We start from the raw sequence: 12,836 nt of genomic DNA on the forward strand, positions 1-12,836 counted from the left end.
TAGGTGAAACACCCGGATGAATCGGTCCTGAGCAGGAGTAGTCACTCTTGGTCGTCCACTTCTGAGAAGATCTTGGGTCGAGCTGAAGCGGATATATCTATGCCATAATCGATATATGGTGCTGTGGTGGACTTCAACGGCAGACTGAGACTCCCTTGTTTCCAAACGTCCAATGGTGATACTTCGGTTACGTCGTAAATTTCGTACTGAGAAGATGAATTTGGTTTGGCCTTTTATCGTCGATGTCTCTACTCATGTTTCCGACACAATGCACGTGCATTACGTGGAAAACGTTTTATGCATGCACTTTTCATGTAACGTTCTCATTGTTCATTACAAACGTTTGCACACACATATTTGAGATGCGTTAGCGGACAATACTCAATCACGACATGATTAACGGGATTAAACCAGAGGAATTGTCTTAATGACGATTGCTGTCAAAATATATCGAAATGTACTGCTTTAAACGCCTGTGCGTTTCTTTTTTATTTCTTCTGAAGAGTGTATAATAGGAAGCTGAGGGCTAAAAAGCTAGGATGCTGAGGCAGGAAAAAAATTAACCTGTCCACACTAAATAGATCAAATGGACAATTAATTCAAGCACATACAACTAATGTAACAGCTAATGAACATATTACAGCTTGAAATGATAAATCTAAACCTCTATTCCCCAAAACTATCCTGTTACACTATCCTGTTACGATAACACGAAGAAATAGAAAAGGCGTTAGCTCATTTCTGCATGATCGTGACAGCTCGTATCTATTGATCACCCACTTGGTTTTGTTGGATAAGAACGTGAAATACTTGAGATAAATGCAAGCCGGTCCACTGTGGTGTGATACCCGTGTGTCCCGCAAGCGTTACACGTCTAGTCCCCGAAACTCTCTCATCAAGCCCTTCATGTATAAGCCCGATAGCCCTTAAATGAATCAAATACTCCCGATTTTCCACAGGCTCTGAATCTCCCATTTGTCTGTGGCTGCTTTTCAGTTTAAATGGAGTGGTTTGTTGCTACCAAATTTAGAATAACACATTATCATAACACCTTTTCTGATGATAACAAACATAAGCATTAGCTTTCTGTTTCGATTTCACAATATAATGACGTAATTGATGTTAGATAACGGATAGATACAGTATTTAGATAATGTTTATTTCGGTCGATGAGTATACACCGGCGAAAGCTTGACCAGAGAGAGAGCGTTTACTGGCTCTGTGTTAAGGTAAGTTTTATTATAGTTTCTCCCTTGGCCCTGGGTTGTCCAGGTCTCGATTATTGATTCTATTGCATTACTTACATCCTAACCGACAAGGTTAAGTACGTGAAAAGTGAGTGAGTGTCGTTTTACGTCGCCTTTAGCAATATTATTGTGATTTTCACACATTTGGATCGTTTTTAGATTGGGTAAATTTTTACCAAGGTCTCTCTCTCAATGCTTGTAGTTAGTTAATAAAATAAAACGCTTGAAGATGATCATTAAATTAAATCCACGGGTGTTTTGGGCTTAACGAGGCTCTGCAGTACTTTCATGTTCCGTGTCAGTATGAATTATGAATTATGTATTATGAATCTGGACGAACGCTTAACCTCTGAATGAATCTTTCTGATAGAAACAAATAATTCTTCATTGAAGATATCGGAGATTCAGAACCTGAACCTGAGGAGATCTAGCAAGTTTCATTTGGGGTTCAGCATTGCAGAAAGGGTTGGGAGCAAGGGGAAACAATGTGGTTCAGGGACCGTGAGACAGACTATTATGAGTGAGTTTAGTTTTACGCCGCACTCAGCAATATTCCAGCTATATGGCGGCGGTTGTAAATAATCGAGTCTGGACCTGACAATCCAGTGATCAACAGCATGAGCTTCGATCTGCGCATTGGAAACCGATGACATGTGTCAACCAAGTCAGCGAGCCTGACCACCCGACCCCGTTAGTCGCCTCTTACAGGATGGGTTACAGAAGATCAATCTGTCCCGGATCTTCACGGGTACAGACTATCATGAGTCGAGTATCTCAAGTCCAAAGTCGAAAAGAGATTGTCTCAGCGACTGAATGATTACATCGATCACGTGATGCTTACGTCAGCTATCTGTACAAATTCAGCTGAGCGCTTCATACTATCATCACCTAGTGCAATCACAACACACGCCCTTCTTAAAATGAATTTCAGCTTTCGGTTTGCGCTCTGGAGAAGGCTCTTTACTGTATAATGTTTCCAGTCTGGTGGTCCCCTTGATCGTGCAGACAGACATACCGAAGTTGAGAGTGAGTGAGTTTAGTTTTACGCCACACTCAGCACTATTCCAGCTATATGGTGGCGGTCTGTAAATAATTAAGTCCGGACCAGACCAGCAACAGCATGAGCATCGAGCTGCACAACTGGTAACCGATGACATGTGTCACCCGATCCCGTTTGTCGCCTCTTACGACAAGCATTGGTTGGTGAAGATCAGTTCTAACCCGGATCTTCACGGGTCCCGGCTGCTTATGGGTTAACCCCGCTTTTGAGAACATTCCAGCAAGGACACTTGAATTAGGCATCACCTCTTGTACCCATGTGTTGTGCTTACGTCACTTCCGGCAAACACAGTCAGCTAACACCGTGATGTTACTGAGAGGCCGTGTTAAAGTCGAACCCGGACTTTTGGCGTGATGAGCGAACGCTTTAACTGTTGTGTATAGCCCCCTAATAAGGCAGTAGTGTGTATTCCAGTAAAGTCACTGATATAAAGGAACAATGAAAGCGAGCACAGGATACAGGCTATGTTCTGCTTTGTGTTTGTAGATGGCAGAAGATGGAGTGTGCCACAAGGTTGTGGATAACGTCGATGACTGCGTCAAGGCTGTCGATGACCTCCTCCAGGAGCCTGTCGTTGCTGTGGACTGCGAGGGAATCAATCTTGGAAAGAAGGGCCCTCTCACTCTTCTGCAGGTGGCCAAACTAGACGGTTTTGTCTACTTGTTCAACGTGTTCGTTGAGCCAAAAGTCTTCACTAAAGGCCGACTGAAGTCGTTTCTGGAAAATCGAGACATCGTCAAGGTATGTCTGTCAAGTGATTCTAGTAATCAGGCTAGCTATTCTCGAAACGTTCGTAGCCCTACGAACTTCTTAAGCCCATTCTTAACACATTGGCTACGATCAAAGTTAAGAATTCTTAGGGCTACGAACGTTTCGAGAATAAGGCCCAAGGCTAGCTATTTTCGAAACGTTCGTAGACCTACGAACTTCGTAAGCCCATGCTTAATACATTGGTTACGATCAAAGTTAAGAATTCGTAGGGCTACGAACGTTTCGAGAATAAGGGCCCTGTATTTCTGATACATACTAAAAAATAGATCTTAAACATTCCCACGACTGCCTCTATTTTCCGCCATGTCGACTTATTAGGCTTCTATTTGCACTTCGGGGGCAGTGGGGCAGCTTAGTGGTTAAAACGTTCGCTCGTCACGCCAAATACCTAAATTCCCCACGTGGGTACAATGCGTCGAGCCCATTTCTGGTGTCCCCCGTCGTGATATTGCTGGGATATTGCTAAAAGCGGTGTCAAACTAAACTCACTCACGCTTTCATTTTCAGGTATTTCATGGGTGCAGCGGTGACAGCGCCGCCCTCAAGTGTCAGTTTGATGTCATGCTGATCAATGTTTTTGACGTGCAGGTATTGTAAAATGGCACTCACCTTGATCTTTGCCTGCAAATGAGAAAGTGTTTCACTGTGTTTTGTCTCAGACTACCAAACCAAAGCCATGGACATCCCATCCAAATTGCATCTGTGTACAACCACTCCATCCGTATCGCCTCTGTGTACAACCGCTCCATACATATTGCATTTGTGTACAACAACCCCATGAGAATTGCATTTGTGTACAACCACTCAATTCCTATTGCATCTGTGTACAACCACTCCATTCATATTGCAGTTATGTACCCATGTGTCCGTTGTATGTATACCATATGTCTGATGTATGTGTACCTATGTGTCTTTTGTATGTGTACCCATGTGTCTGGTGTATGTGTACCATGTGTCTGTTGTATGTGTACCATGTGTCTGTTATATGTGTATCCACGTGTATGCTGTACGTGTACCCACGAGTCTGTTATATGTGTACCCACGTGTCTGTTGTATGTGTACCCACGTGTCTCCTGTATGTGTACCGTCTGTCTGTTGCATGTGTACCCGTGTGTCTCCTGCATGTGTACCCATGTGTCTGCTCTATGTGTACCCATGTGTCTGATGTATGTGTACCACGTGTCCGTTATATGTGTACCCATGTGTCTGCTGTATGTGTACCCATGTGTCTGCTGTATGTGTACCCATGTGTCTGCTGTATGTGTACCCAAATGTCTGTTCTATGTTTACCATGTGTCTGGTGTATGTGTACCCATGTGTCTGCTGTATGTGTACCCATGTGTCTGCTGTATGTGTACCCAAATGTCTGTTCTATGTGTACCATGTGTCTGCTGTGTGTGTGCCAATGTGTCTGCTGTATGTGTACCAATGTGTCTGCTGTATGTGTACCAATGTGTCTGCTGTATGTGTACCAATGTGTCTGCTGTATGTGTACCAATGTGTCTGCTGTATGTGTACCCATGTGTCTGATGTATGTGTACCTTTGTGTTTTGTATGTGTACCTATGTGTCTGTTGTATGTGTACCAATGTGTCTGATGTATGTGTACCCATGTGTCTGATGTTATGTGTACCTTTGTGTCTGATGTATGTGTACCATGTGTCTGTTGTATGTGTACCCATGTGTCTCCTGTATGTGTACCCATGTGTCTGATGTATGTGTACCATGTGTCTGATGTATGTGTACCCATGTGTCTGATGTATGTGTACCCATGTGTCTGATGTATGTGTGGTACCCATGTCTGTGTATGTGTGTACCATGTGTCTGTTGTATGTGTACCATGTGTGTATGATGTATGTGTACCCATGTGTCTGTTGTATGTGTACCCATGTGTCTGTGTGTATGTGTACCCATGTGTCTGATGTATGTGTACCTATGTGTCTGATGTATGTGTACCCATGTGTCTGTTGCATGTGTACCCATGTGTCTGTCTATGTATGTGTACCCATGTGTCTGATGTATGTGTACCCATGTGTCTGCTGTATGTGTACCCATGTGTCTGTTGTATATGTGCCCATGTGTCTGTTGTATGTGTACCCCCATGTGTCTGTGTGTATATGTACCCATGTGTCTGTTGTATGTGTACCCATGTGTCTGTTGTATGTGTACCCATGTGTCTGATGTATGTGTAAAATCCATGTGTCTGTGTGTATGTGTACCCCATGTGTGTCTGATGTATGTGTACCCATGTGTCTGCTGTATGTGTACCCATGTGTGTCTGTATGTATGTAGCCTTGTGTCTGATGTATGTGTACCCATGTGTCTGATGTATGTGTACCCATGTGTCTCCTGTGTTGTACCATGTGTCCCATTGTGTATGTTATGTGTCCATGTGTGTGTTTTGTGTTATGATGTATGTGTACCATGTGTCTGTTGTATGTGTACCCGTGTATCTGTTATATGTCCACCCATGTGTCTGTTGTATGTGTCCCCATTTGTCCGCTGTATGTGTATCCATGTGTCTGCTGTATGTCTACCAATGTGTCTGATGTATGTCCACCAATGTGTCTATTGTTTGTGTACCCGTGTGTCTGTTGTATGTGTACCCATGTGTCTGATGTATGTGTACCCATGTGTCTGACTGTGCCTGATGTATGTGTACCTATGTGTCTGATGTATGTGTACCCATGTGTCTGATGTATGTGTACCCATGTGTCTGATGTATGTGTACCCATGTGTCTGATGTATGTGTACCCATGTGTCTGATGTATGTGTACCCATGTGTCTGATGTATGTGTACCCATGTGTCTGTTGTATGTGTACCCATGTGTCTGATGTATGTGTAACATGTGTCTGATGTATGTGTACCCATGTGTCTGTTGTATGTGTACCATGTGTCTGTTGTATTTGTACCCATGTGTCTGCTGCATGTGGACCATGTGTCTTATATATATATACCCATGTGTCTGATGTATATGTACCCATGTGTCTGTTGTATATGTACCCATGTGTCTGTTGTATGTGTACCCACGTGTCTCTTGTGTATGTCCCATGTGTTTGTTGTATGTGTACCCATGTGTCTGATGTATATGTACCCATGAGTCTGTTGTATGTGTACCCAGGTGTCTCTGTTGTATTTACCCATATGTCTGTTGTATGTATACCATGTGTTTGCTGTATGTGTACCAATGTGTCTGCTGTAGGTGTACCCATGTGTCTGCTGTAGGTATACCAATGTGTGTGCTGTATGTGTACCCATGTGTCTGATGTATGTGTACCCATGTGTCTGATTGTATATGTACCCATGTGTCTGCTGTATGTGTACCTTGTGTCTGATGTATGTGTACCCATGTGTCTGATGTATGTGTACCTTGTGTCTGATGTATGTGTACCCATGTGTCTGCTGTATGTGTACCCATGTGTCTGATGTATGTGTACCCATGTGTCTGATGTATGTGTACCATGTGTCTGATGTATGTGTACCATGTGTCTGTTGTATGTGTACCATGTGTCTGCTGTATGTGTTCCCATGTGTCTGCTGCATATGTACCCATGTGTCTGTGTATATATGTCATGTGTCTGTTGTATGTGTACCTATGTGTCTGTTGTATGTGTACCCATGTGTCTGCTGTATGTGTACCCATGTGTCTGCTGTATGTGTACCCATGTGTCTGCTGTATGTGTACCCATGTGTCTGCTGTATGTGTACCCATGTGTCTGCTGTATGTGTACCCATGTGTCTGCTGTGTGTGTACCCATGTGTCTGTTGTATGTGTACCTATGTGTCTGCTGTATGTGTACCCATGTGTCTTTTGTATGTGTACCCATGTGTTTGCTTTATGTGTATCCATGTGTCTGCTCTATGTGTACCCATGTGTCTGTTAGACTTGCTAGACTTGCCTCAATAAAGGATGGAATTACTGTACACCCGTTGGCTTTCAGCTTTCATTACAGCGTTGGAGGAAGGCTAATCGCTACAGTAAACAAACATATTAGACATGTGTGCGTTGTATGTGTACCTACGTGTGTCTCTTTCATGTGTCCTCATTGACTTACGGATTCTGTATAAAAACACCCCATTATTGGGACATCGGAACGTGTGGTATAGTATGTAGCATGTACGCAACTAATGCGTCTCCCTTTAACAAACACCCCATTTATTTAGCTGCCGAGCATCACATTTGTTGTTTTACTTGTAAGTATCAACCATCCCTATACGCTGTACGTGGGTGTTTTAAGCCTTCTGTTATTTGTTTTATGTTACTTCATATTTTCCACAGATGGCTCTTTTCATCATTGAAAAATCTGAAGGGAGACAACTCCCATATGCCCGGAAGTTGATGGATGTTTGCAGCCGCTACACTGACGTCACTTCCCTTGAGGGAAAAGAAGACGTCACAGTAGGTTACCCGTAGCTGAGGAAAAACGAAAGTGGTAGCACTACACACCTGAGTTCGCTAAATACTGTATGCTACCCGTGGACATTTTGTACTAGGTACAGCAAAAGCGTCATGGTGAAAAAATAAAATGTAGATATACTGACGTTCAAATGAAAGTACACACCAGGACGTGCTTTGGGGTGATTTTCAAAAACAACAGGCAAAATATTTTTATTGGGACAAGTCACAAACATTGTGTACGTGTTGCGAAAACACCACAGATATGGTCCCAAATTGTGACGTTGTCAGCGTCTCACGTTCCTCGTCCACCGTGGACGACTCAGTTAATGACATGCCCCGAAAATCGATAGACCCAGATGCCGACAGCATGAAGTCCTTTCGTCACTGTTGCAACGTTCAAATGACGTCACTGTTCTAACCGCTGCTGATTAACTAGCATATTGATTAGCATCAACTGTGTCTAAATCAACGTTGTTTTAGGTTTGTCCAAAAATTAACCGTTTTAGGTTTTGTAAAAAAGTAACCCGGTTTATACTTTCTTTGTAGGTCAGTTTATTTCACAATCAGTGCGTCTCAATTCATATGTTATCAGGGTACCCCGATGTCTGGGGGTTTGCTTTTTCAGTAAACACGTGAAGATGGTAGGGGTAAGAAATTGATCTTCAGTAACCCATGAGTCGTAAGAGGCGACTAACGTGATCGGATGGTCAGGCTCGCTGACTTCGTTGATATGTGTCATCGTATTCCAGCTGCATAGATCGATGCTCCTGCTGTTGATCACTGGATTGTCTGTAGATGGAATAATGCTGATTGTCGCGTTAAGGAAAATAGATACAAACAATGTCTTGAAACCATCATATTGTGACACGGTTAAGAACCTTCCTTTATGATTCTGACTTCTATGTTTCAGGCCAAATTGTACAAAAGCAATGCTGCTTATTGGGCAACAAAAGAATTTACACCGGAAATGATCGACTACGCATGTGCAGATGTACGGACTTTGATACCAGAGGTGTATGAGAAACTGAAAAGGTAGGTCAAAGATGTAACCATTAGGTGTAATTCCTCATGTGGTCTTGAGACAACACGAGACGTAGTGTCAACAAAGAATGTTAGTTTTTAATTGCTTAACGTACAACTTGTGGGGCATGGCGAACAACTTGCACACAACGTGCAGAGTCTGGCAGAGGCTCACATGTAAAGGCGGCGAAGTGATGCTGGCACTTGGGCAGTTGATGGCTGGATCAACTGGTCAGTTCGTCCTTTCAGGTCCCTGGCTTGCCTTTCTTCTAGTTTGTTTCTCGATGTCTGCTGGCTCTGCTCTGTTTGACTATCTTGTCTGCGTTTAAAGGCACATGAACGTCCAACAATCTGAATCGATATGCAGCTCTCACTGACATAATCTGCGAAGGTCGGCAGTTCTCATGGACATATTCGGCAAAGCTGGCCATATTTTGACGAGCTTGAACACAACAAGAGTGTAACACAGGGCTAGTCAAGTAGTACCTATTACATCTCAGTCCAACTAAGTTTTATACTCAGATTCATCAACCACAACACATTGCATGTAACACTTACATTATACTTCTTGTTTTCAGCATACTTGACGATAAGGATCTCTGGAGAGGTTTCAGGGAAAGGGTAGATTACGAGCTGAACTTTCGGTGGAACGAAGCAGTGAAGTCAAACAGCGACGAATTCATGTCAGTCGTGAGGAAGGTTCTGCGCCAGTTTGAATCGAAGTACGCAAGCGATATCGCTTTTGCTGATATTTCGGATGAAGATGACATTCAAGCTCTGAGACTGGTCCGAATCACAGAAATTGACGGGTTCCCTGTTCTTGTCAGGAGGTTGAAAATCGAATTTCTCAAGAACGAGCTGAAGACGATAGAAGAAGAGATGACTTCACAAGGGGACTCATTTATTGCGACTTAATATTACTTGAATACGTTCTATGCAGCAAAGAGAAGCAAGAACTCAGAACTGAAGAACTCGGCTCAAAGACTACAACAAAGAGCAAATGACATACTCAAGAAAGACCTGGTCGTCAAATACACGGAGCTAACTCCAAACGACCATCTGAAAGATGCAGAGAGAAGGTTGTTACGAGATCTCCCTGTCTCAACCGGAACCAGCTCAGCTGTCAACCCCGTCCTCCGCCATCTTTACAACGTCAGCATCGACAGCGACGTGGAGGAAATTGAGACTCTGAGGCAGAAGTTCCGGCGTGAAGGCAGTCGTTTCAGACTTAACGATGCCGACCACCGACAGTACAAGTACTTCATCAGCGCTCCTGGAGTCCCTTCAAGGCTTAAGACAAAGGCCAAGCTATTTCTGAACGAATTACAGGAGGCTGGGGTGGTGGCAGCTCCAAGGAGGAGGTCGCGGTTTCTGTTTAGTGTTTAGAATTGCCTCCACCAACTAGTTGTAATGTCTGTTATCAAATATGCTTTTGTTACAGTAATGAAGAAGCCTCATTCCACAAATAATGTCTCTCAAAATACTCCATTTGTGAAAGTATTCCATAATTGCACATGTTACGAATGAAACTGATGTGTCTCCCACTTGCATTTTTTTACTAATTTGATAATTGCACTATTTCCGGATGAAGCGGATTTGCTTCAGCCCTTTAGGCTTATCAAGTACCTTTACATATATGTTGTATTGTGAAGGTAAGCTACAGAACACTGATGCTGTGATACACTGCTTTGACAGATGGTATTGGAGGTTTTAGTGTTAGAACATGAAAGCATATGTTCAAAATATATGTTCAGGGTTCACTCAGGCTTGAAAAAAACCCTGAAATGTAGACATTTTACCCTGAAAAGGCTCTCAATTCGTTTTAGCTTTGAAAAGGCTCTAATTTGCCCTAAAAGGCCCAATATATATCGAAACTTGTCAACTTCTGATTTTACAGGAAACTAATACATGAGGAAAATACCTTGCAATGACAGTAAGTGTTAATACATCTCCACCGCGAAGAAGAACTTTCCCAGTGCAGTTCCCACTGGCTGTTAAAAGTTGGGGAAGGTGAGGTCGCAGGATTTGATCGATGTAGCGATTTGCTGTAAGATTGCCTTGAACCATCACTAGCTCTCATCTACCCGTGTAGGACATGGCTCCCCACACCATGACTCTATCTCAATCAAATTTGTCCACCAGTTCGGCGCTGAACGTTCGTGTCGACGTCGATAGACACGTTGTCTTCCATCCAGTCGTTGCAGGAGACGCGATTCATGGCTGAACCAAACGCGTCGCCAGTCCCTAGGTTTCATGCCTGTACCCTGTCGCACCATTGGACACGTCGTTGTCAGTATAGAAGTGTCAGGACAGGTCCAACTTTTGGTTGATAGGCTCCAATTGACACTTTTTCTCAGACGATTTCTGATGGTTTGGTCGAAAATTCGTCAAAGTTCAGGCAAGTGCCCTTCAGTGTCCGTTGCTGTAGCAAATCGGTGACGTAGGTTAAAAACCACCCGGATGAATCGCTACTGAGCAGAAGTGGTCACTATTGGTCGTCCACTTCTGAGAAGATCTTGGGGCGAGCTGGTACATCAATGCCATAATCGAGATATGGTACCGTTGTGGACTGCAACGGCAGACTGAGACTCAGATTTGGTTTGGCCTTTTATAGTCGATGTCTCTACTCATGTTTCCGACGGATTGCACGTGGATTACGTGGAAAACTGTTTTTGCATGCAATTTTCATGTAACGTTTTTACTGTTTATGACAAACGTGTACAAACACATTTTGGGATGCGTTTGCGTTTACACTACAACCACGATATGATTAAAGGATTCAAACATTGGAACAGTCTAAATGACCATTGCTGACAAAATATATATCGGAATGAACTGCTGAAAACGCCTATGCGTTTATCTGTTTGTGTCAAGCTTGCAGCGAAGGACTGAATGTGGACGTACCACAGAGCTTACTGAACCAACTTTGGTATTGGTGTGTTTATAAAATACTGACTGACTGACTGAGTTTGGTTTTATGCCGCTTTTAGCAATATTACAGCAACATCACGGCGGGGGACACCAGAAATGGGCTTCACACATTGTGCCCATGTGGGGATTCGAACCCGGGTCTTCGGCGTGTCGAGCCAACGCTTTAACCGTTAGGCTACCCTACCGCCCCTGTTTATAAAATACCGTCTGTACCTACGTTTGTGGTTAGCATCATTCATCTTTATTTGAAATATTAATTCGTCCAACATTGAAGGGTGAAATGTTAATGTGACTTAGTAGTGAATGGGTACCCGGTAGATGAGGTGGTGGTGTGACTTGGCAGTGAATGGGAACCCGGTAGGATGAAGTGGTGAAGTGAATTAGCAGTGAATGGGTACCAGGTACGATTGGGTGGTAATGTGAATTAGCAGTGAATGGGTACCCGGTAGATGAGGTGGTGATGTGATTTAGCAGTGAATAGGAACCCGGTAGATGAGGTGGTGATGTGAATTAGCAGTGAATGGGTACCAGGTAGGATGAAGTTGTGAAGTGAATTAGCAGTGAATGGGTACCAGGTACGATGGGATGGCAATGTGACTTAGCAGTGAATGGGTACCAGGTAGGATGAGGTGGCATTGTGACTCAGCAGTGATTGGGTACCCGTTATGATGCGGTGATAATTGAATAAGCAGTGAATGGGTACCGGTAGGATGAGATGTACCGTCTCACTGGCGTACTCCACAGGGAGCTGGGCATGGTAGTCGACTCCTTAGTTATCTTTGCCAGAAGCAATACCCGTGTAGCGACATGAACAATCGTTTAGTGTAATTTGGCGTATTAAAACTGACACACTGCCCCAATGTGGGAGATGTCACCCGGGGAGTCGACGTGACAAACGAACGCTTAAGCCACTGGGGCACCCCAACGGCCCCACCCCTTCAGACCCCGTGTTAGAAGAAAACATTTCGCTAGTATACATCCTCTTTAGTGCGGGTACTGTCCACAAACCGTTAGACAGGACACAGTTTGTCAATACCAGATCAGTAAGTCTACACTCCTTACACTGTAAGTCTATACTCCTTTGGAGCGAGTGAGTGAGTGAGTTTAGTTTTACGCCGCACTCAGCAATATTCCAGCTATATGGCTGCGGTCTGTAAGTAATCGAGTCTGGACCAGATAATCCAGTGATCAACAGCATGAGCATCTATCTATGGATACGATCGGGATACGATGACATGTGTCATCCACGTATACTTCTTTGGTCCTCATAGTCGATGTCAACACACCGTTAGACAGGGCAGTTTGGTAATGCCTCCTTCGATCGATCAGTAAATCTACATCGCGTATGTGTAGATACTGTAAGTCTATACCCCGTTGGTACTCAAAGTGTATGTAAATGTATATTGCT

General features: G+C 43.6%; 1 protein-coding gene across 1 annotated transcript; it reads left to right on the top strand.

Moving 5' to 3' along the window:
* The first annotated feature begins 1,101 nt into the window (after window positions 1-1,101).
* On the top strand, window positions 1,102-10,425 carry LOC124287271 (piRNA biogenesis protein EXD1-like). Its single transcript, XM_046723770.1, has 6 exons — window positions 1,102-1,229; window positions 2,794-3,048; window positions 3,586-3,666; window positions 7,358-7,477; window positions 8,388-8,509; window positions 9,076-10,425. The coding sequence occupies exons 1-6, from the start codon at window positions 1,170-1,172 to the stop codon at window positions 9,410-9,412; spliced, it is 975 nt and encodes a 324-aa protein (XP_046579726.1). The 5' UTR covers window positions 1,102-1,169; the 3' UTR covers window positions 9,413-10,425.
* The last annotated feature ends 2,411 nt before the right edge of the window (window positions 10,426-12,836 follow it).

Source organism: Haliotis rubra, unplaced genomic scaffold (genome assembly GCF_003918875.1).
Source record: "Haliotis rubra isolate DU_JTF1 unplaced genomic scaffold, ASM391887v1 Scf4, whole genome shotgun sequence".
NCBI lineage: Eukaryota > Metazoa > Mollusca > Gastropoda > Lepetellida > Haliotidae > Haliotis > Haliotis rubra.

Bases quoted from the DNA above. Each gene is read 5' to 3' on its own strand.
- LOC124287271 (XM_046723770.1), top strand. From the start codon at position 1,170: ATGAGTATACACCGGCGAAAGCTTGACCAGAGAGAGAGCGTTTACTGG. The intron at 1,230-2,793 runs GTAAGTTTTATT...TTGTGTTTGTAG, and splicing joins TTTACTGGCTCTGTGTTAAG to ATGGCAGAAGATGGAGTGTG. The intron at 8,510-9,075 runs GTAGGTCAAAGA...TCTTGTTTTCAG, and splicing joins GTGTATGAGAAACTGAAAAG to CATACTTGACGATAAGGATC.